This window comes from Dendropsophus ebraccatus, chromosome 10 (assembly GCF_027789765.1).
Source record: "Dendropsophus ebraccatus isolate aDenEbr1 chromosome 10, aDenEbr1.pat, whole genome shotgun sequence".
Classification (NCBI taxonomy): Eukaryota; Metazoa; Chordata; class Amphibia; order Anura; family Hylidae; genus Dendropsophus; species Dendropsophus ebraccatus.
This window is the reverse complement of record NC_091463.1, coordinates 101,758,233-101,783,232: the sequence shown is the minus strand read 5'-3', so window position 1 is coordinate 101,783,232 and position 25,000 is coordinate 101,758,233. Positions and strand designations below refer to the sequence as shown.

Genomic DNA, 25,000 nt, shown 5'->3' with positions numbered 1-25,000 from the left:
GAAGGGTAATTTACAACTTTTTATACCTTTTATACCAGATGATTAAAAAACACAATAAAAATAATCCCCAGAGTTCCCCTTTAACTTCCACAAAGAAGGGATTATATGCGATAAATCTGCCTGTGTGAACATGCTCCATGGCGGGCTCTCCCTAGCAGTCTGTCTGCTCTAGGGTTGGTGGGGTCTTGTAATTAAACTGCTCTCTTACTTCTACTCTCTGCACTGTTACACTGTAACAAACTGTGGGAACAGGAGAGAAATTGGTGCCATCTGCCCACGATACATTGTGAAAACCCTTTGCGGGAGCAGATTTCCGACCTCTAAATGTTAGCATGACATTGGCTGTTCACTGACGGCAAGCAGAGGTCTTGAACATTTTAAGTAGGATTTCTATTTGAAAGTTGACGGATCAGTCACATAAAAGCTCTGATCTGAATGGGGGCAGAAGGATGGGACCCTCCTTTAGTTACTGAGCTGTATGTATAGGGGGGGATGCGAGTACAGGAGACGGGGATGATGAGAGTTAAACGCGTCTCCTCTGTTCTCATCTCCATTAACAAGATGAAGCGTCGCTGCTGCGCTGTTGTTCCTCGGTCTCGTCAACATTGCCCGTTTTATGGATTTGATATAATTCATGACGTGTGGGGGAGGGGAGGGGGCAGGATCTTCTCCCAGAGAATTGTATTTTATTGTTTTATCTCTTTGAGATGTTTCCTTTGTTATTTATAGTTACCTCAGTGAAATGAGAGAATGAAGGCGAAATGTCAAATAAATTATCCCGAAACGCAGCTGATCCCATAGGATGTAATGAAATAATGTTCTGCGGCTACAAAATACTTCCATTAATCTTATTACATCTTCCATCGCTACAAGATAATTCAGCTCCCTGCTCCGGCCCTGTTATATCTATATTTGTAGAGATGTAGCAGAGGGGACTTTGTCATTTATAATGTAGTAGATGGAACCTGCAGTCCTATGTAACAGCACAGATAACACAGTGATATCTCTCTGAGTACAGATAATTTTGATGTCACCTGCAGTCCTATGTAACAGCACAGATAAAATAGTGATATCTCTCTCATTACAGATAATGTAGTAGATGTCACCTGCAGTCCTATGTAACAGCACAGATAACACAGTGATATCTCTGAGTACAGATAATGTAGTAGATGTCACCTGCAGTCCTATGTAACAGCACAGATAACACAGTGATATCTCTGAGTACAGATAATGTAGTAGATGTCACCTGCAGTCCTATGTAACAGCACAGATAACACAGTGATATCTCTTTGAGTACAGATAATTTAGATGTCACCTGCAGTCCTATGTAACCCCACAGATAACACAGTGATATCTCTCTGAGTACAGATAATTTAGATGTCACCTGCAGTCCTATGTAACACCACAGATAACACTTGGCATAGTTCCTCTGTAAGCGGTAATGGGCAGTCTCGGCAGACTATTGGGGTACAGGTCAGATTGGGGGGTCCTTGGCTGGGGCTGGCGGCTCAGTAATCATCTTGCACGTCTTGGCTTCTTGTGTTTTTCCGCTGATTATTTTACTTGTTAATTAAACTTTAAAGTTAATGAAACTTCTAATCTAAATGGAGACAAAAGCCGAGACAATTAACTGAGAGCACAAAAACATCAGTGAACAATCAGGGTGCAATTAAAGAATAATGGTGGCTTTCCGGGGCCCCGGAGAGGGTCATGCTGCTGCCATCACTGCGACATTCTCTGCCGCCTCGGAGAGGAGTCTGTCATTTTACAGATATTGTTGTATTATAATCATAGAAAAATTATATTCTATCATAAAGGATACATTGTGTTATGCCTAAAGCAGGATCCCTAGGGGCGGGGCATCACACTGAGGAGACACAAGCTCTTCCCATCACATTGTGTTATGCCTAAAGCAGGAACCGCAGAGGCGGGGCATCCCACCGAGGAGACACAAGCTCCTCCCATCACATTGTGGTATGCCTAAAGCAGGAACCGCAGAGGCGGGTCATCCCACCGAGGAGACACAAGCTCCTCCCATCACATTGTGTTTGTGTCTGTTACATTGAAGTAATACAGTCTGGTCACGGTGGCCTGTATATGTGGCTCTGTGGTGGTCTATTGCAGGGATGGGGGGAAGCTAAAGAACTACAATTCCTATTATGTCTGGACAGCCAAAACTTTCAGTATCCTTCCAAAATTTTGCTGTATCCCCCATATCTCTGTGTATCTCCCCATATCTTCCCTTATCCTCCCTGTATTGTCCCGTATCTATCCTCCAGCATCTCCCTGTATCCTCCCATATCTTCCTGTATCCTGACATTCACTGATCTATTCTGTGATGGGACTTGATCTGCAGAAGACTGATTTTATTGCAGGGACTTTTCTAGGAATGTAAATGGATAAATGCGGTTACGGCGACTGTGCGCGCAGCGTGTACAGGCGCAGGTTATACATTTCCACATTGCTATGCAGCAGATTTCAAATTGAGCCGCACAACATATATGAGGATATGTGCAGAGAGGTGACGGTAATAATGTTATCCCCACCGTGAGTCTCATCCATCATCTTATATACATGGACAGCTAGAGACACATGGTTCTGCCTCATCTCCAATGGCTTTACCCTCCTCTGTCTGTCTGTCTATCTATAAAGATGGATGCCATGTAGTTTGAGCCATTTCCCATAAACGCCATGTTGCTGTCTGCCGCCCAGTAAACTTTTCTTCCCTCTGAAATGAAGAGATCAGCAAGATATATTCTCCTAATAACTTGTCCAAATTGAAATATAATTGACATTTTGTAATCGGAGCCGGAGGATATGAGAGCTGATTATACGCGGGATAAATGACACTCAAGATGTGCGCCGCTCGCTGTAATATTTTCACTATTGCTAATTCTTCAATTTGACATCACTCGGCTCTGTAATAAGTCGCACATTGACACGAATCATCCCCTCCGATCCCTAGATCTGCTCTGATGGCTCATCAGGGGCTGGGCCCCACATAGAGGCTTCTGTCTGTGGGAAGGGGCGGGGCTAGATAAGGTAGCCCCACCCCCTCCACGTTCATACAGGTGGAAAACTGAAACCTTAATTATCCTAGAAATGTGGAGAACTTCTCATATTGTCTGTATAATGTCCGTGTACTCACCAATGGTGAATCTGTGTGATCTGTACATGCATAATGTTTCCTGTAGATCTTCACTTATAGCCTCTGTATTGTGTCCCCACAGCTCCAGGCCTGGGAGGCCCCCAAAACGATCGCTGGGAGTCACAATTCAGGAGAACGCACGTCTGCTACCGCACGGAGTCCAGAGTCTCTTGTCTCCCGGATTGATCTCTCCCACAGGTAATAAAAACCATTACATGGCTCTCCGCTACAAGTCAGTGAATATTGATCTAATAGGCTCCGACTAAGGGGAGAGAACTGTCTGCTGCAGAGACTGATCCCCATGATGGAGATGGGGGGCTGTAATTCAGTAAGATGTAGTAAGAAGTGACAATTACACCTGTGGCCCATAGACCCCGATGCCTAATTCTCCAGAGCTGCACTCACTATTCTGCTGTTGGGGCCACATAAATTACATAGAGGTATAATAGACGACAGCACAATTATTAAAAAGTATATTAAAAACAGACTATCGCACAACGCATTTCAACGCCGAGGAAGGAGCAGGTCTGGCTTTGAAACGCATTGTGTAATGTTGTTGTTGTTGTTGTTTTTTTTTTATATACTTTTCAGGAAATGTTTATATGGGTATTACCCCTTGCACTTTGAGGACGATCTGTACCTGAAATGCCTGTGATTACTCTTTGTGGATTTAAAGGATTCTATCACTTACATAATGTACATTACATGTACATACATTGCATTACTTATCCTGTACTGATCCTGAGTTACATCCTGTATTATACCCCAGAGCTGCACTCACTATTCTGCTGGTGGAGTCACTGTGTACATACATTACATTACTGATTCTGAGTTACATCTTGTATTATACTCCAGAGCTGCACTCACTATTCTGCTGGTGGGGTCACTGTGTACATACATTACATTACTGATCCTGAGTTACATCCTGTAGATCTTTTATTTAAAAAAATATAAAACATAACAACAAACCAACAATATAAATCACACAACTGTACAATATATACAAGTCCATAAACGTATTGACTGGTCCAGCCTTACATTCACCAAACACACCGCTGTATTATCCCTCACACGTGCAAACTAGATTTCGCCAAAACACCACAATAATAACACTATCAAACCTAACAATAACTAACATAACTATACTCCATACTAACCCCCTGGTCCGGCTGCGTTCCACAAAAATTAAATAAATTTACAAATAAATACATAAATAAATATATACGTAGATCCCTACACCAAACCGCAAAACAGTTTTTTTTTTTTGTTTTTTTTTTACTACATGTAAATACATTGCATTACTTATCCTGTACTGATCCTGAGTTACATCCTGTATTATACCCCAGAGCTGCACTCACTATTCTGCTGGTGGAGTCACTGTGTACATTACATTACTGATCCTGAGTTACATCCTGTATTATACTCCAGAGCTGCACTCACTATTCTGCTGGTGAGGTCACTGTGTACATACATTACATTACTGATCCTGAGTTACATCCTGTATTATACCCCAGAGCTGCACTCACTATTCTGCTGGTGGGGTCACTGTGTACATACATTACATTACTGATCCTGAGTTACATCCTCTATTATACCCCAGAGCTGCACTCACTATTCTGCTGGTGGAGTCACTGTGTACATTACATTACTGATCCTGAGTTACATCCTGTATTATACTCCAGAGCTGCACTCACTATTCTGCTGGTGAGGTCACTGTGTACATACATTACATTACTGATCCTGAGTTACATACTGTATTATACTCCAGAGCTGCCCTCACTGTTCTGCTGGAGGGGTTACTGTGCACATACATTACATTTACATTCTGCTGTCATCATTATGAATCATTTTGTAACAGATCTCTTGGAATCCTGGGGGATCTGTAATAGCAGGAGATGTCTGATCCCCTCCTCCTGTGTATTATTGAGAATATCTACCATTGTCCTCCGTCCTCTCCCCGCCGGTCCGGCTCATACTAGGGATGTTGGCTGACAGCTACCTGCCTTGTCCGCCTCCTTGTGGGATCCTCTGATCCCTTAGATGTGACAATCCCTCTGATGTCTACAAGTAATAAATTAATATGATTAAATTAATGAGCGGCAGAACCGCTGCCAAGCGTCACTCGTCCGTTTATCACCCTCGCCGCAGACGTGAATCTCGTCCTTTTTTCCCTGTGGTGAAGGGATCAGGGGGAACCTGCGCATTGTCACGGTGATCGATGACGCATCCTATGGTGCATTACATCCCATCTGCTCCTATTATATGTAACGCAGGACGGTGATCTAAACAAACATCCGAAGATCCGCAGATCCTGTATATCCCCCCCCCCCAGTAGTTTCTGCTTCACCAACCGCCGCGTCTCCGGGGGAAATAACAAATTATCACATTTAAATAACACAGAGGATTCTGCTAGCTTTATTATTTTTCTGCTTTTTTTTGTGAGTTTGATATGTAATATGTGACTGCGACCTCCGACCCCGATCTGTTGGACAGTAATTGTCTCCAAGAAGCAAAACTCCGCTCCGTGATATCGTTACATTGTATCATCTTAGGCGGAGGTCGCATTCCATGTCCATGAATGGCGCAAGACCCTGCTGCTTACTTCTCGCTGCTGAGGATTTGTAGCAGCTTCATCGTTCTGGATAGATCCATTCTCTTCAGTCGGGATACGCACTGTAATTCTGAGATGCTGCGTTTATTTTTTGTCATTTATATCATAGCTGCGTGTTCTGCACAGATATCAAGGCCGTGGATTACCCCACTGAATAGATGTAAACTGCCTCTAAAACCATGAGAAAATAGAAGCGCAAAGGAGTAAGAATACAACATAGGGCTCGGTTCACATTATGTATATTTCAGTCAGTATTGTGGTCCTCTTATTGCAACCAAAACCAGGAGTGGATTAAAAACACAGAAAGGCTCTGTTCAATGTTGTAATTGAGTGGATGGCCGCCATATAATGGCAAATATTTGCTGTTATTTTAAAACAACGGCTGTTGTATTGAAATAATGGCCGTTATTTACTGTTATCCACATCCACTCAATTTTAACATTGTGTGAACAGAGCCTTTCTGTGTTTTTAATCCACTCCTGGTTTTGGTTGCAATATGAGGACCACAATACTGACTGAAATATACGTAGTGTGAACCCAGCCTCGAATTTATTTCACATATTAAAGGGGTACTTTCTTTCAAATTAGCTGCTGTCAGAAAGTTACATTGATTTGTTAATTACTTCTCTTTAAAAATCTCCCATCTTCCAGGACTTATCAGCTGCTGTATGCCCTGCAGGAAGTGGTGTATTCTCTTTAGTCTGACACAGTGCTCTTTGCTGCCATCTCTGTCCATGTCAGAAAACCCCTACTGCTCTGGACAGTTCCTATGGGGATTTGCTGCTGCTTTGGACAGTTCCTAACATGGACAGAGGTGGCAGCAGAGAACACTGTGTCACACTGGAGAGAATACATCACTTCCTGCAGGACATACAGCAGCTGATAAGTACAGTAATACTGAAGATTTTTAAATTAAATAGAGGAAAATTGCAAATCTATATAACTTTCTGACACCAGTTGATTTGAAAGAAAAAAATTTTCACCGGAGTACCCCTTTAAACTATTTTCCAGACAGAAGCCCATTCCCCCCCCCCAATGTACACCCACCCTCAGGTCTGACTGCGCAGCTACTGAGAGCAGCTAACACCTCGCCACTTGTGATAACCATTGGATACACAATTTATACCTCCCTACCATGGCTGTATATGGCTCTGTAGTGCCAGGAGTCCTGGAAAACAAGTATATAGTCTGACTGTATTCACGTCTTCCAGTAACTTGTGGAGGCAATCGTGTAGGAGGCCGTGTGTGGTCTGTACTATCCACAGTGTAAGTCTATACTCTTAGGACAGGTTCATGGCTACAATCCGCGCCATTTTCGTGTCCACTTTAGTGCTGGAACAGTCCTTTCCTATTCACTATGATGGGGATGTGTAGCGAGGGCTGCACCATTTTCTATTTTCTGTCAGATTTTTCAGCTTTGGACAAAGTAACATGTCATGCCTTTTTTTTTATTTTAATAAATTACCTCATGGAGTCCTTGAAATTCCCTCCATTGAGAAATCTGTCAGTAAATTTGCATCAAAATCTGCATGGATTTAGGGCTCCTATTTCCATGTTGAGTTTGATACTGACTTTTCTGTGTGAACAATCCCTCAGGCCACCCTTACCTGTTCCTTGGTGGACATGGGTGGTGCTTGTGATTTACCACAAGCACCTGGATTTGCATTGTTGTGTGTGGGCCGACCCTTATGGTGCGTTTACACAGACAGATTTATCTGACAGATTTTTAAAGCCAAAGCCAGGAATGGATTTAAAAAGAGGAGAAATCTCAGTCTTTCCTTTATGACCTGTTCTCTGTTAATGGTCTCTTTCTTGCTTTGGCTGTCATATAGATTTGTCTGTGTAAATGCACCATTAGCCCAGATGGTTGTGGTGACTACCATGTAACTAGGCCCCTTGTCCGTCACTTACTCCACACACATGTATAATTATATGGCTATAAACACTCCCCTCCACCCCTTTAGGGTATCACTGAGTAAAAGCTGCAGAATCCTGCCTGCTTCAGTGTCCCACAGTGTCTCCATGGGAGGGCTCATGTGCCTCCACTTCTGTCGCTCTCCACTCAAAGAATTGCCATGAACAGAAAACATACTCACCAGGATCTTGTTCATTATATTTCCATCCCTATAGCTGAGTGCCCATTCAGGACTTTGGTCAAGCCGAGTGCCCATTCAGGACTTTGGTCAAGCCGAGTGCCCATTCAGGACTTTGGTCAAGCCGAGTGCCCACTCAGGACTTTGGTCAAGCCGAGTGCCCACTCAGGACTTTGGTCAAGCCGAGTGTCCACTCAGGACTTTGGTCAAGCCGAGTGTCCACTCAGGACTTGGGAAAGCTGAGTGACCATTTATTAACTATGTTATAACTGTTACAACAAATTGTTACTTTTGTTTTTCTCTAAACAAACCCACACGACGTCCCGCCTCCTGCGGATAATGCGATTTTCCAGGTCGCCCATATCGTGTTTATTCTGCAAAAATGACTTTTCATCCTGAAATACGTGAAGCGCGCGAGTCCTGCCTGGAATTGATTTAACTTGATGCCCGGATGCACAAATAGCATAAATTACGCTCCTCGTAAATGTTATATACGGCGCGGCATATGGCGAGTCACAAGGAACTGTTAATTAACGCTTCCAGCGGCGGTGACTTTGTGAGAGGCTGCGACATCTCCGAGGTTTTAGGAAATCCTAAGGATGTGGGATGTTGTGGAGGAGCCATATGTTCATCCCCTAATGAAGTGCGCTGGAAATAAGACCTCTCTCCTATACCGCGTATCCCTGTGGTCGTCATGACATATGGCCGCCACCAAGGTCACATAGGGGGCTGCCCACTGCGCCAAAAAAATGTAATCACATGATCTGCAGCCAGTCACAAATATATGAGCCACTGCAGAGCCGGATCACCAGATATTCTGGATTATTGGAGGGATTCCAATACAGTACAGAGGACAAACTGTTAAAAAAAGACAAAAATATATCATATATTCCCATGTTCCATGAAAGACAGAACCCACAGACGGGGAAGCCCTGCAGTGGACTCTTACAACCCCCCCCCCCCCCCCCCCCCCCCCCCGTTATTATGTATCAGTATGATGTCGGGGGCAGGGAATGTGTTTGCATCTTCGCAGCAGAATGACACAGCCTTAACCCTTTAAGGACAGAGCAAATTTCGATTTTTGCGTTTTCGGTTTTTCCTCCTTGTGCATAAAAGGCCATAGCACTTGCATTTTTCCACCTAGAGACCCACATGAGCCCTTATTTTTTGCGTCACTAATTGTACTTTGCAATGACTGCTGAATTTTTGCATAAAGTACACTGCGAAACCAGAAAAAAATTCAAAGTGTGGTGAAATTGAAAAAAAAAACGCATTTTGTTTATTTGGGGGAAATGTGTTTTTACGCCATTCGCCCTGGGGTAAAACTGACTTGTTATAAATGTTTCTCAAGTCTTTACGATTAAAACGATATATAACATGTATAACTTATATTGTATCTGATGGCCTGTAAAAAATTTAAACCATTGTCAACAAATATACGTCACTTAAAATCTCTCCATTCCCAGGCTTATAGCGCTTTTATCCTTTGGTCTATGGGGCTGTGTCAGGTGTCATTTTTTGCGCCATGACATGTTCTTTCTATCGGTACCTTGATTGCGCATATACGACTTTTTGATCGCTTTTTATTACAATTTTTCTGGATTTGATGCGACCAAAAATGCGCAATTTTGCACTTTGGGATTTTTTTGCGCTGACGCCATATACCGTGCGAGATCAGGAATGTGATTAATTAATAGTTTGGGCGATTACGCACACGGCGATAGCAAACATGTTTATTTATTTATTTATTTGTTTACTTTTATTTATAACCTGGGAAAAGGGGGGTGATTCAGACTTTTATTAGGGGAGGGGGCTTTTTACTAATAATGACATTTTTTTTTAAACTTTTACACTTATACTAGAAGCCCCCCTGGGGTTAGGGTTATTCCCCCTGGGGTTAGGGTTATTCCCCCCTGGGGGACTTCTAGTATAAGTGATCTGATCTCTCATAGAGATCTCTGCAGCATAGATATGCTGCAGAGATCCATGAGATAGGCACTCGTTTACTTCCGGCTGCTGCAGCCGGAAGTAAACGAGTGCCGAGCCGGGGACGGCGCCATCTTGGAGCGGTCCCCGGCCGGCTTCATTTACGGAGATCGCTCCTCCGGGATAACATCCCGGAGGAGCGATCTCCCCACTAGACACCAGGGATGACGCTGCGTCCGGTAATCGGATGCAGCTGTCATGTTTGACAGCTGCATCCGATTACTGTATTAGCGGGCACGGCGATCGGACCGCGCCCGCTAATACCTACGGTCCCGGGCTACACGCGGCACCCGGGACCGGCGCGGTTCAGAGCGGGGCCGCCGCGCGGCCCCGCTCTGAACTCCCTTACCGGCATCAGGGCGTAAATTTACGCCCGATGTCGTTAAGGGGTTAAAGGGGAACTTTTTTTTTATTAAAGTATTGTATTGTCCCCTAAAAGTTATACAAATCCCCAATATGCACTTATTACAGGAAATGCTTATAAAGTGCTTTTTTCCCTGCACTAACTACTGCATCAAGGCTTCACTTCCTGGATAACATGGTGATGTCACTTCCTGGATAACATGGTGATGTCACTTCCTGGATAACATGGTGATGTCACTTCCTGGATAACATGGTGAGGTCACTTCCTGGATAACATGGTGAGGTCACTTTCTGGATAACATGGTGAGGTCACTTTCTGGATAACATGGTGAGGTCACTTCCTGGATAACCCGGTGATGTCACTACCCGACTCCCAGAGCTGTGCGGCTGTGGCTGCTGGAGAGGATGATGGCAGGGGGATGCTCAGTGTCCCTCCAGTGCCCTGTGTCCCTCAGTGTCCCTCTGCCATTATCCTCTCCAGCAGCCACAGCCCACACAGCTCTGGGAGTCTGGTCGTGACATCACCATGTTATCCAGGAAGTGACATCACCATGTTATCCAGGAAGTGACATCACCATGTTATCCTGGAAGTGACATCACCATGTTATCCTGGAAGTGACATCACCATGTTATCCTGGAAGTGACATCACCATGTTATCCAGGAAGTGACATCACCATGTTATCCAGGAAGTGACATCACCATGTTATCCTGGAAGTGACATCACCATGTTATCCTGGAAGTGACATCACCATATTATCCAGGAAGTGACATCACCATGTTATCCAGGAAGTGACATCACCATGTTATCCTGGAAGTGACATCACCATGTTATCCAGGAAGTGAAGCCTTGATGCAGTAGTAAGTGCAGGGAAAAAAGCACTTTATAAGCATTTCCTGTAATAGGTTTATATTGGGGATTTGTATAACTTTTGGGGGGCAATACAATAGTTTTTTTCTTTTTGTTATTTTTACATTAGCCAATCGGCGCAGGGATCACAATGGCGCATTCCTTTTTTTAAATGCTATTGTCTCCTCTATCTACTGGTAAAAAAACATAGTGCAACAGCAACCCACAGGTGCAAGAGCTTACCGTACATACTCCCTCCAGTGTACACACAATAAAAACCTGCTCTGTAGATTGGGTGTCCCGTGTTACCGAGTGTCCCGTGTCACCAGGTCACAGAGTGTCCCGTGTCACCAGGTTAAGGTGTCCTCAGAGACATGGTTCCTACTCTAGCATTTTCACAGTAGCAATGGCCTTTCCTGGGCTGAACAAGCCTACAACTGGGCCAAAAGGATGTAGCGCCCCCCCCCTCTCCCCCCCCCCCCCACTCAACAGAAAAAAAGGAAAAAATTATTTGCTGATGCTGTCCCTTTAAAGTGACAGTAATGCATTAAATCCATTGACTCTTATGGGTTCAAAATAGTGTCGATGTTGCATATTATGTCAATCAAACCATTTATGTATTGGCATTGGTTATCAATGACTAAAAACTGAAGCAATATGGGTCCATAATCCAGTAGTGACTGAGCTCGTCCCTTGGTTTTCCTGTCTGTAGTAGTAGATTGTGGATTACTGGGATTTACACACTATTAATTTCCGATTCAAAGGAAATTTACAGAAGTGTTTAAAAATATTTACCCGGATTCTGAAAATAAAGGGAGTGAATTTGTGAATCTTCTAGTCATTTACCTAATTATATTCTAGTTTCTTCTCCAGTTCCATCCAGAGCTGCATTCACAATTCTGCTGTCGCTTGACTTGAGTGGGGTGCATTGTGGGTACATAGACGGTGATATGGATTTAAGCTGTTAGGTCACATGACTGACTGTAAACTATTGTCTGTGGTCGCACTTGCCGCAGCTCTTGGTGTGATTGGAGGGTAATAGATTGGTGAAGACGCTAATGGGGAGAGGTGATGTTATGATGGGATACATGTCTGTTACCTCCTGGCAGGCAGCACCATAGACACCACTTACACTTTATTCTTATGTAAATGTAATGTTCTCGCCTTGATGGCTTACATTCGGCAAGGTCACCTTTTTCTTTATAGTGGACCGTCCTCTCCAGTTCCTCGGCTCCAGATACTTGATGATTCACAGCAACATATGTCAAGTAGAAAATATCTTAAAACGAGTGTGAGTCAGAAGTGCGCCAATGCGAGCTCATTAGTTAATGGCGTTTTCACCTCAATACTCCAGGACGTGGGGGAGGAGGGGGACGCAGCTTAAAGTGACAGCAGAATACAAAAACTGTCTGCTGCTATATCTGTATAATGTCCAGTTACCTTGTAGTCCCTGCTGCAGAGACCTCGCCTGATTGCTACAATGTATCATTATGACTTACATGAATCCGCTGTCTACTTCTCAGAGGATTTCCCAGGATACAATTGTAATAAACCCATTAGATGTGTACAGGCCGCATGTAGAAGTAGGGGCAGATTCACTCAGTTTTCCCCCAATACATTCAGGGTAAACTTCAGAAACCTGCTAGAAGGATATGGCTGCATATACCATAGCACGCCCATTAAGCCCATCTTTAGATAAAAATCCATTACATTCAACCTAAAAAAAAGGTAAAGTGGGTCAATCATAGTCATAGTGAGCACGTTTTGTCCAGCCTGATCTGCTGAGCTTCTTCAGTCCTGCCCAGTCGCAATATACATGGAGATGTAGTCACACTTATAGTATGTGCAAAGCACTTGTGAAACCCTATCCTAGCCCATAACTCAGGCTGTAAAGGATGAGGAATTTAAAGGGGTATTCCTACAATTTACAGTTACTCTTTACTCCCAACCACAATAAAAGAAGCGGAGCTCACATGTACGGCCAGCTCTCCCTTTAGTGTCAATGGAGCAGCGCATGTTAAAGTTCTGAAGCCAAACATTGCAGTAGATAGAGGAGCCAAACATTCTATGGAGTTCCACTCCATAGAACACGTATGGAGCACCGTCCATACATGTAAGCTCCACTTCTTTTATTAGAGGTGGAGCAAGGAGTAAGGGTCCTATTCCACCGAACGATTATCGTTCGCATAATCGTTAACGATTAACGATCTCAAACGACCGCTTTTGCGAAAGACCTGAAAACGGTCACTCATTTCCATGGAACGATAATCGTTACTTATGATCGTATTTGCGATTTTTTTTCTTCGCTATTTCTTCGCTATTGCGTTCGTATCTACTGCGAACGACCGAACAATGTCTTATTCAATGCGAACGATTTGGGAACGTTTTGCGAACGAGCAACGATAAAAATAGGTCCAGATCTTATAAAGCGATCAACGATTTCTCGTTCGGTCGTTAATCGTTAACTGCATTTCAACCGAACGGTTATCGTTTAGATTCGAACAATTTAACGATAATCTGAACGATAATCCTCTGGTGGAATAGGGCCCTAAGGGATAATTGTAAATTGTGGGACTACACCTTTAAGTGCAAAGTTATAAAGTTCCATTCACTTTTATGGAACTTAGCTGCAATACCACACACAATCTGAGGACAGGAGAGGCGCCTGTCTGCCAGTGATAGTCATAGGGATCATTTGTAATCTGCAGCCATGGAGACACACAGGTCTGCGTTGGAGCTGTATACACAAAGCAGCAGGAGATATTTAATCAAGGCATCTGCCATGTTGCTTCATTTATTGCTTTAGATACATGTGAGCAAAGAAAACAAAATAAAGCAGCCACATATAATATCACAGAGGAGCTCGATCACGTGGACGAGGAGGTGGGATTGCAGGCGCCACTGACTGAGATCCCAAGAGCAGGGAACCGCTGGGGATTATTACATGTGAGCTCAGCCTGCCTGCTGATGGCGCTGTGCACGGTGCCTGGCGGATCCCGCCGTCTTTACTAATGACTTGAGTTGCTCCGTAGCCCTTGAGTTAGAGCTGAGCTGTGAGCCTCATGCTTTACTGCGCACTTATGCAGAAAAAGCAGCGGCGGCGACATCGTCCTCTCGACACACTCACTCTCCGCTCAGCAGAGTGCAATTGACTTGGCCCCGGCGATTGTAGGAGCAGGTGACTTGATTACTCTGAAATCAGGCAGAAAATGTCCTCTTCTGGTTACTCGAGTGAATCAGTCAAATTATCGAGTGGCACAACGAATTCGATGCCTCGGGCCATCAGAGCTGCCACTTTGTATAAGTCAAGCCTTCACTTAGTGTGAAATTTCCCGTTTTTCTTGTATTTAATGTCATTCTCTTTCATTTAATATTCCCTTTACCGCTAATTCCCGTGTACAATGTCTGATATATTGCGCTGTCACATACAAAGAGGAACAAAGAATGAAAACCTGCAAAACGCTGACCGTGGAAATGACGTGTAAAGTCACCTATGTCCTCTCACAATTCCATTGTCTTCCACACCCCCAGGCTGGGAAGGACCAAGAACATAGTGAAGACTGACACTCAGCACGTGCGAGGGTGGGTCCTGTAGAAGTGTTCAGCATGCATGGTCCATGGAGGGCCGGGCAGCTAACCTAACGGACAGATAAAAGCATGATTCTCTATATGACTTTATTTGTGCATGTGTCGTCTTGTAGATTACAGTGTGCACACATTATAATACAACAAGGAATTGGTGGGGGTGAGGAATCACTGTATATGTAAATATCAGCAGGACAGGCTTTTTTTTTTACATAATTGTTTTAACTGATTCAATTAGAAATTGTCATGGCGAGCGGGAAACGGAGAGAAATTGTCTGAAATACATAAATGGAGAAGCCGGGGAGCGGCAGATGTCCAGATAGGGATTCACTGATCGGCTTTCACGCTTTTTTCCCTGTTTATTTATGAAAGATTTGTTTTGTTGTGAATAACCTGACAGGCTATAGGATAACAAACCCTGGTGAGTAAGTGAAGCAAAGACTATCAGAAAGATGCAGAATTGTTCATTATAACTAGAGATGAGCGAACCATGCTCGAGTCGATCCGAACCCGAACTTTCGGCATTTGATTAGCGGTGGCTGCTGAAGTTGGATAAAGCCCTAAGGCTATGTGGAAATCATGGATATAGTCATTGGCTGTATCCATGTTTTCCAGACAACCTTAGAGCTTTATCCAAGTTCAGCAGCCGCAGCTAATCAAATGCCGAACGATCGGGTTCGGATGGATTTGAACCCGAACCTGGTTCGCTCATCTCTAATTATAACATGATTTCTCTTAAAGGGTGTGGTAACATTTGACACTGAAAAATATTTTTTTTTCCATATGTTACATTGCAAACAAACTGCAGCATTATTACTGCAATCTTCTTTCCTTCATTTTCAGACCACCTCATATGTAGTTTGCCACTTTGCTTGTAGGCTAATATTCCTTTCATGTCTGTGTTACCTACCTGTTATCTACAGCCTTTGTGTGCTGCTCTCTGTGTGTTTTCCTCCCTATCTACAGCCTGTGTGAGCTGCCTGACCTTCATGCATGTTCTCCTCCCTATCTACAGCCTGTGCGCTGTCCTCCATGTATGTTCTCCGCCCTATTTACAGCCTGTGTGAGCTGCTCTCCATGTGTGCTCTCTTCTCCATCTACAGCCTGTGTGAGCTTCTCTTTGTATGCTCTCCTCTCCATATAAAGCCTATGTGAGCTCTTCAGGTATGCTCTCCTCTCCATCTACATCCTGTGTGAGCTTCTCTCTTTGTATGCTCTTCTCTCCTCTCCATCTACATATATGTTCTCCTCCCTATCTACAGCCTATATTCTGTCTTCCATGTATGATCTCCTCCCTTTTTACATCCTGAGTGAGCTGCTCTCCATGTGTGCTCTCCTCTCCATCTACAGCCTGAGTGAGCTTCTCTCTAGGTATGCTCTCCTCTCCATCTACAGTCTGTGTGAGCTTCTCTTTGTATACTCTCTTCTACATCTACAGCAGGGGCCTCAAACTCGCGGCCCGCGGGCCAACTGCGGCCCTCGGGACACTAGTTTGCGACCCCCACCTCAATCGTAGCTTCACTGTAAGTGCGGCCCTGACACTGTGCTAGTCTTCGGGAGGCCGGCCGAACTGCTGCAGCCGTCCCTGATGCTGGCCCCCCTTTGCCGTGTCATCTGCTGCTCAGCCGTGATTGGCTCAGCTTAACTTTATGCTCAGCCAATCGCGGCTGAGCAGCTGATGACGCGGCAGAGGGGCCGGCATCAGGGATGGCTGCAGCTGTTCGGCCGGCCTCCTGAAGACGACGGAGAGGTGGGCGGCGGTGCTGGTGGTGGGAGGGGAGGTGTGCGGCGGTGGTGCAGGGCAGGTGAGCGGTGCAGGGGCCTACAGCCTCCTAGCAGAGCCGCCGCCTCCTAGCGTCCCTGCCGTACATGCAGATCCCCGGTCTCTGGAGGAGGAGGCCGCTGGGACTTCAAGGTGATCGCATCGCTGCAAGTCCTGGGGCTGTTCAGCAGGATCAGGGGATGCAGTGCAGACCCCCGATCCTGCTTTACAGCCCCAGGACTTGCAGTGATGCGATCACCTTGCAGTCCCGCGGCCTCCTCCTCCAGAGACCGGGGAGCTGCATGTGCGGCTGAGAGGAGAGCTCCGGGGGTGAGAGTAGGAGGGGTGTGTGCCCAGCTCCCCCCAGTCCCCTCTCAGTGACCTCCCAGCTCCCCCCAGTCCCCTGTGTCACCCCCAGTCCCTTCTCAGAGACCCCCCAGTCCCCTGTGTCACCCCCTGCTCGCCCCAGTCCCCCGTGTCACCCCCTGCTCCCCCCAGTCCCCTGTGTCACCCCCTGCTCCCCCAGTCCCCTCTCAGAGACCCCCAGTCCCCTGTGTCACCCCCTGCTCCCCCTAGTCCCCTCTCAGAGACCCCCAGTCCCCTTTGTCACCCCCTGCTCCCCTCTGTCACCTCCTGCTCCCCCCAGTCCCCTCTCAGACCCCCAGTCCCCTTTGTCACCCCCAGTCCCCTGTCACCCCCTGCTCCCCCAGTCCCCTGTGTCACCCCCCGCTCCCTTCTGTCACCCCCTGCTACCCCCAGTCCCCTGTGTCACCCACCAGCTCCCCTCTGAGACCCCCAGTCCCCTCTCAGAGACCCCCAGTCCCCTCTCAGAGACCCCCAGTCCCCTCTCAGAGACCCCCAGTCCCCTCTAGTCCCCTGTGTCACCCCCAGCTCCCCCTAGTCCCCTGTGTCACCCCCCCAGTCCCCTTCTTGTGGAAAACCTGATGCGGCCCAGCCTCACCCAGACTCTACCTCCAGCGGTCCCCAGGTAAATTGAATTTGAGACCCATGATCTACAGCCTGTGTGAGCTTGTCTTTAGGTATGCTCTCCTCTCCATCTACAGCCTGTGTGAGCTTGTCTTTAGGTATGCTCTCCTCTCCATCTACAGCCTGTGTGAGCTTGTCTTTAGGTATGCTTTCCTCTCCATCTACAGCCTGTGTGAGCTTCTCTCTCTATGTATGATCTCCTCTCCATCCTCCTGTGGAGAGGATTTAAAAAGCCCCTCAGGTGAATCTTTCTTACAGACACTGCAGAAGTAAAATGGTATATGAAGGAGTTTCTAACTCTTAAGTTAACCCCTTGTTTCTCCTCTAACAGTGACATTTTAGGTCTATGAGCAGCGTCACATGTATCACTCATCACCACAGACGCGTTTCACCCTCAATCAATCATTGTAGAATTGTCTGGGGCTTTGTTACAATGTATCAGTCTGGATTGTCTGGCCTCACAGAGGATGGATGAGCTTGATTCCCAGTGTGTAGCTGTACAGGATATAATGATACACAGTAGCAGGTTTATTATGTGGATGTTCTAGGTGACTGTAGGGATGGATATTTTTGCCCTCACCAGAAAGGAGCGTACACTTTCTGATCTTCCGTATACTGCTCTATAAGTTATCACAATATAAAGGCTTGTCGGGACTATTTGTGATCAGGAGACGTATCCCGACTATTGAGTTATTGTGCACAGGGAAACATTGGGAAATGAGGACCCCAGGACAGGGACACTTTTTGATCTGTCGAACCCTCTTCTCCTTGTCTTACATCTCTGTGATGAACTTTATATAAACCCCTGGTGAGCGCTGTGGGGGTTGTTTCGGGGGTTAGGTCAGCGCCATCCATATGTTATCCACATGATGACTTTAAGGAATTGGATAAGATGAAACATCCTGCGCTCCATTCATTACATACAGTGGAGGCTCAAAGAAAACAAGTGTTGTCATAAATCTGGATAAAACCGGGATACGGGCCCGTGTGGAACAGAGGCCGGTCGGGCCCCCCAAAATATGTCTGTACTATGGGCAGGAACGCCTCCTAGAGATATCACACCTGGGAATTGCCTCCAGATCACAAGCACCTGGTTACCTAGAGGTCTAAATGGCTCCTGATCGCTGGATAGGGATTGAATGGGATAAGCTGCAGTTTAAGGCACAGTCTCCCACATATGAGCGGATACAATTCAAGGGCAGGTGATCAGTTTTTATGCTCTGGAGAATCCCTTTATTTCCCCCCTTATTTCCCCTTTTAATCATCAGTCCTGTCATTTGTATTGGACTTGTTCAGCTTCTTCCCTTTCCCGCAGCGGGATGTCCCAGCACAGTCTCTACACCAGACAGAGCCGCCATCATGTCTCCAAAGCCTCACCTTTCTATAGTATATCCCTGAGGTGGAGATTTTCAGGGTAAATGTGTTCATTGTGTTATTGGCTTTGCTATTTATAACCTCTGCTTCTTGTATTAAGTTAGACAATAGGTGATAAAGGAACGGGTGTAATTTCCCTTAGTCACCCTGCAGTGTAGCTCTATCGGACTAGGTGTGTGACTACGTTGTATTATGTTAATGGTAATGGTGTCAGCATCTTCCTCTCTGGTTCAGGAGGCTTTATATTCCCAAGACTTGTGCACCAGATATAATATATACTTGGATAGGTTACCATCTAACTTTATAAACATCTCTCTGTGCCCCCGAGGATCCCAGGACCCATCCGGCCGCTGCCTCCACACAGATGTGGAGCAGGGAACATGTGGAGAGAATTTGTTGCCACCTTTAATGTAACATGTCCAGTATGTGCACCGCAGGATCTAATAGGGAAGCCGCAGTGACATCAAAGTCCCCTCCGGACCCTCAGACTGAAGCCCTTTCATTGTTCCCAGTGTTTGGCTTTCTCTGATTTGGATACAAAAACAAATGAGTCGATGGCGATAATATGCAGCACCGAGTGGGGGAAACATTTATGGTATTCAAGACACGTTGTATCCCCCAGAGGTGGCTTGGACCCCAGGGACGATGTCGTATAACTATATATCATGTACGTTTCCACATCTGCACAGCGTAAGCTCATATATAGCCGCAGCCTTAAAGGGCCGACGCAGGTCTATATGAATAAAATTCATCATCATTGTATACTGAGTTTACTATTTCTGATGCTGAACGTTCAGGTCACAACTATTTTTATGATTTCTGGATGTGGCTATAATGTTTCCATTTTATTTACTTATTTAATTTAATCTTGAAAGTTTCAAAATTTTTCACTATCAAATGCTTAATAAATAAAAATAATCACAGCCGTATTTTTACACAAAAAAAAAAAATTGACTTACCTTTAGGCTATTTTCACACAACGTAAGTTCCTTGGGAATCACGGCCGTTGTTACAACCGCCGTGATTCCCACGAAACTTACGTAGTGCTGCCTTCTGAGGGAATCCTGTCCAGAGTGTATACAGATAGTACATATATACATACACCTAGTATACACTTCGGCCGGGATCCCCAGCGGCGCCGTAAAAAACTGACATGTCAGTTTTCTGTGGCCATTATTCATTGAATAGCGGCCGCAGAAACCCTGTGAGTGCACACTATGAAGCGAACGGCTCCGGCAGCACGCTCCATAGTACGCAGTGGAGAGTTCTGATGTGGGCGTGCACGGATGCGCCCGCATCAGAACTAAGCAGCACTAAAGATCATCTGGCCAGTACTGTAGTAACAGCCGTGATCATCTTTTTAGAGATCGGCCGTTCCGTGACCCGATCGGTCTCATATGTTGTGTCAACATAGCCTTAAGTTTTATTTTAATCAGATTCTGGATGCCGCTGATCATATACCTTGAATTGTTCTTAGACCCCAGTAGACTAGACAGATGAGCTGGAGTCACTGATCATAGCTGTACCTAATGGAGGAAAGCTGCAGTGTAAAGCATGGAAGTGAGGTGACGAGACAGGAGGGGGCCTATTAGCGGCACTGGCTGCTATATATATATATATATATATATATATATATATATATATATATATATGTGTGTGTATATATATATATATATATATATATATATATATATAATAAGATAATGTGTACCTTATAGTGTATTACTATAGGAGTTGTACTGTACGGCCCAGACCTGCAGATCTTGGTGGAGTTTACAGATAAACTTAAACTCTCAGAAGTTCCTTTCTGTGGAAACAAGTTGTAATAACCAAATCTTGCTATTTCTAGTTCCTATTAGACAATGTTTAGTTTCTTCTTCCATTATGTCCTTTAATTTCCATTTTTAATACGGAATAAAAAGTTTATGTTCCGCGATGGAATTTTTCATCATTTCCCATATTTCTATATTAACATACGGTAACTTTTTTTCCTGTTTTATAGTTCACTTTCACTTTAAGAAGAATTACTTTTTTTTTTTTTTGAGAGCGCATCATAAAAAATGTAATTTACAAAAACTGTAATTTTTTTTCTTTGTTTTCAGTATTTTACATCTATTATTTTTAAAATTACTTTTATATTAAAATAGCCATAAAGTTGGTGCGGGTTGCGGGCACAATGTGTCTTTAGATAATTTCTACTCTCATGTTCTTTTTTTTTTTTTGCTTGAATAATAAAATCATAAATCGGAAAGTGGAATTAATTGAAAAAGCTGAAATTGAATGTTTTTTTATGTTTTCTTTGCAATTTAAAACTGTCAATTTTCCCCCATAGAGTCAGAGCGGTTATTATGGCTTCTGCCGTTTTACCAGTTTTGACATTAATGAAAAACAAAATCATTTTTATGGATTAAATTGGCCATTTTAATGGTTCTTTTGAGCTGCGGATTGTTTTAACCCCTAACTGGACGGACCTGTGTTTCTCACCAACACGTTCTCTTCCAGTGATATATATGATAATGCAGGTACCTTCTGATAACATTGCAGCAAATAAGAGCAAGTGAGAGGTTAGTTGGGGGAAAGATCAGAAGCAATGGGAGAAAATATTATTTTACTGAAAGAGTAGTAGATACCTGGAACAAACTTCCAGCAGAGGTGGTTGGTAAATCTACAATAACAGAATTTAAATACGCCTGGGATAAACATACATCTATCCTAAGATAATAAAGAAAATACTAAAAGGGCAGACTAGATGGACCCAAGGGTCTTTTTCTGCCGACAATCTTCTATGTTTCTAAATCTCCACCTCTTATCAGCTCATTATCTAATAACTTATAAGCCCAGCAGCTTCTGTGCACACTGTCTGCAAGGATCTGTGCCACCTCTGAGGAGCATCACCTCTATCAGACGACATGGAGAGAAGGGAGCTACTGCACATCACACCTATGGCTGATACTAATGCCGCTCGGCTAATTTTAAAAACAAACGCCAGGATGTTGGTATATAATTTGATCAAACCATACTGCCCTGTGTACCACGTGCAGGTCTCCTGGTTCACACTGGTCCCTACGCTAACTCCACACCATGTCGGTCAGCGACTTGGGCCATGGAATGGCCCTGCAACCCCAATGTCACAGGACCAAACCCAAAATGCCCCCCCCCCCAATACCCAGCCGGCACCACCAGCGGAGAAGGCTGCCCCCAAACAACACAAGTATGAATATGGTATTACACTCACCACTGCTGCTGCAGACAGAATGGGAAAAACATGGAGGTACTGACATGTGAGCACAGGTATATCCTGCTAATTTGGGTCTTATGAAGGCATTAGTATCAGCCATAGGTGGGCTGTGCAGTAGCTCCCTTCTCTCCATGTCGCATTTTGTTTTTCTGCCTTTTCTGAGCGGCTGGCACTCCCCTTTATAAGACCCATGTGACCAAAATTAACAGGATATACCTGTGCTCACATGTCAGTACCTCCATGTTTTTCCCATTCTGTCTGCAGCAGTGGGGGTGAGTGTAATACCATATTCATACTTGTGTTGTTTGGGGGCAGCCTTCTCCGCCGGTGGTGCTGGCTGGGAATTGGGTTTGGTCCTGTGACATTGGGGTTGCAGGGCCATTCCATGACCTCCCTTCCCTGCATGTGCATGCTTTGCAGGGTTGGCGGTCACTGACCGACACTGTGTGGAGTTAGCGTAGGGACCCGTGTGAACCAGGAGACCTGCACATGGTACACAGGGCAATATGGTTTGATCAAATTATATACCAACATCCTGGCGTTGTTTTTTTAAATTAGCTGAGCGGCATTAGTATCAGCCATAGGTGTGATGTGCAATAGCTCCCTTCTCTCCATATCACCTCTATCAGAAGTACATTCAGTAAGGAATAGTAGATGCCACCATCTTGGCTATCGTTGGAATCTTGGTGGCAACTTCTCTGTATAAACTTGTAGTGATGGCCCTGGTCACTTTACTTACTTCCATTGCTAGGTGACACCATAATAGTATCCCTCCCCCAAGCCGCATGCAAACAACCCAATGGTTAGGTCTTTGTGAGGTCTTCTCTGTTTGGCGCAAGAGGAAAACCCCATTACCGTTTCTCCTGACAAGCAGAGAAGATGCTGCAGATTCAGTGGCAGGAAACCTTAGGATGGCAGCTGAGACCTGGATGAGGGGAGAGTTCAGGATTGGCACATGGTGTCCATCATAGAGCATTCAGTGAGGTGAACAGAGTGAAGGAAGGAAGACTAGAACAGTAGGTTGTGCTATAATTACTTCATAAATTGAATGTAAAAACTGGATAGGTTTAAATTTATCATCCATTTTTATAGCTTTTAGTGCATTTTTTTTTGTGTTCATTATCAAAAGTAAAAACATGTTTCACTTAGGTCCTTTATTAAAAATGTTGCTTATAATACCATATGAGAACATTGTTTTATTTGCATAGAAAATGCCCTTAAAGAGGGGTATTCCGCTCAAACATAATTTTTTATATGTTGCTGCCCATGGTGAGACTAACAGTTCTTTCCATACTTTTTATTTTCTATGCAGTCTCCTTCCCCCAGTTTTGAGCTGCTGCTGTCTGCTGAAGACACAAAAATCTATAAAATAAAACATTGCTTAGTTTGTCTTCTGCAGCTGGCATGTTCCATTAAACGTCTCAAGCAACTGCTGCTGCTTCTTCACAGATGATTAATCTTTGGTCATTCAGGAGAGGATGGGTGAGGGCTGGAGACTGAGCCATCCGGCAGCTCCATTGACAGATATTGCTCTCTGAATGGGGCTGAGCAGACTGTGCTATATGTAAGAACATGAAGGCTGCAGAAGAGAAACTGAGCATAACTTTATACAGACTTATGGGAAAATTGTATTTTTTTTTCTTTCTTTTTACTCGACAATAACTACAATGCAGTAATAAAAATGGTGTTTAGAGGCATCCAAATCCTTCACATTTATTCTGTATTTTCTTTGATTCATGGCCAGGTTCTGATATATCAGCAGTTATGTGCCACGGTCTGGTGAAGAATGACTGCAGAGTGTCGGTGCCATGTTAGGGGCTCTCTGGGTATTGGCTGCAACCAGTCTCCAGTCTATATATTCATCATGGGATACACTGGTCTGTGATGGGCCCAGGAGGAGATCCAGTTCTATGCACCTAATTTCTATACGTACTGGGTTAGCAAAATAAAACGTCCTTAACACAGCTCTGAAGGACGTTCTGTTGCTACAAGTGAGGGTAAAGTCAGACAACGGCCACGTCAGATAATGTGCTCAACATTTATTAAATAAAATTTTTTTGTCTGAAGTCTCGTATAGGTGACGCTGTAGCTATACAAATCACACCACAGATATTCAGTATGTCCCCTTTGGTTTTATACACCACTCTCCATCCACAAAGCCATGTTTTCTACCAGCTTTTCTAGTCAGCTTTAATGGCTACATCGTGTTGAGGAATTGCCTTTGACATGTATGTAGGTCTGTCACGGCAGATAAACGTCATAGCCAGAAGTCAAAAGGGGCTAAATTGGGTGATTGAGAAGGTAGCACTATTGGACAACAACAGCTAATCATCCATCTATCTGTGAAAGTGTCAATGTATACAAGTAAAATACAGATACTGCTACAGCGCCACCTATCGGACACTTTTTGTACCTTTTTTTTTTATTTTATTTTATTTTAATAACTGGCACCAGCCCTCCAGATATAAAACACAATTTTATATAAAAAAATTTTTTTTTTAAACTAGTCCTGACAGTGCCCCATCCTGCGGTAGTCCTATGCAGTGTGGCTGACCAGTTGGTGTCCCTTACAGAAGTATCATATACGGAGATACTAAGAACTTGGTAGAAAGACTAAGAACTTTAATGTATTTTTCTCATATTTATTATATATAAACCTACTAAACAGATGACACACTGAGCGCCGGGGTCCCCGATCCGGCTCACCTTATAGTATCCAGATGTTCTGTGTTCTCAGTAGTCGGAGAATGTTCTGTAGCAATTTGTCACGCCAGACAAATTATTTCTCTTTCAGATGTTTTCTTTTTATAATCCCGGTCGCCGGCGGCTGCACATCATACACAACTGATTGCTTAAGAGCTGGAAAATGCGCTATATTTACATCAAGCAGGTCGGCCTCCGCGCTGGGGCAGCCATTACACCATAAAAACCTGAATGGAGAATGTTCACCTTCGCCTGTTAAACTAAATATTATTATTATTATTATATATATTTTTTCTAATTTC

The 25,000-nt window shown here is 44.4% G+C and overlaps 1 protein-coding gene across 6 annotated transcripts in view; it reads left to right on the top strand.

The window, feature by feature from the left end:
* The window catches only part of DACH2 (dachshund family transcription factor 2), a 311,864-nt gene that overhangs the window by 160,625 nt on the left and 126,239 nt on the right, over positions 1–25,000 (top strand). For all 6 annotated transcript variants that reach the window (XM_069985711.1, XM_069985709.1, XM_069985710.1 and 3 more), the window contains one exon: positions 3,231–3,346. In XM_069985711.1, the coding sequence (XP_069841812.1) occupies positions 3,231–3,346 (116 nt within the window). The remainder of the gene's footprint in view (positions 1–3,230; positions 3,347–25,000) is intronic.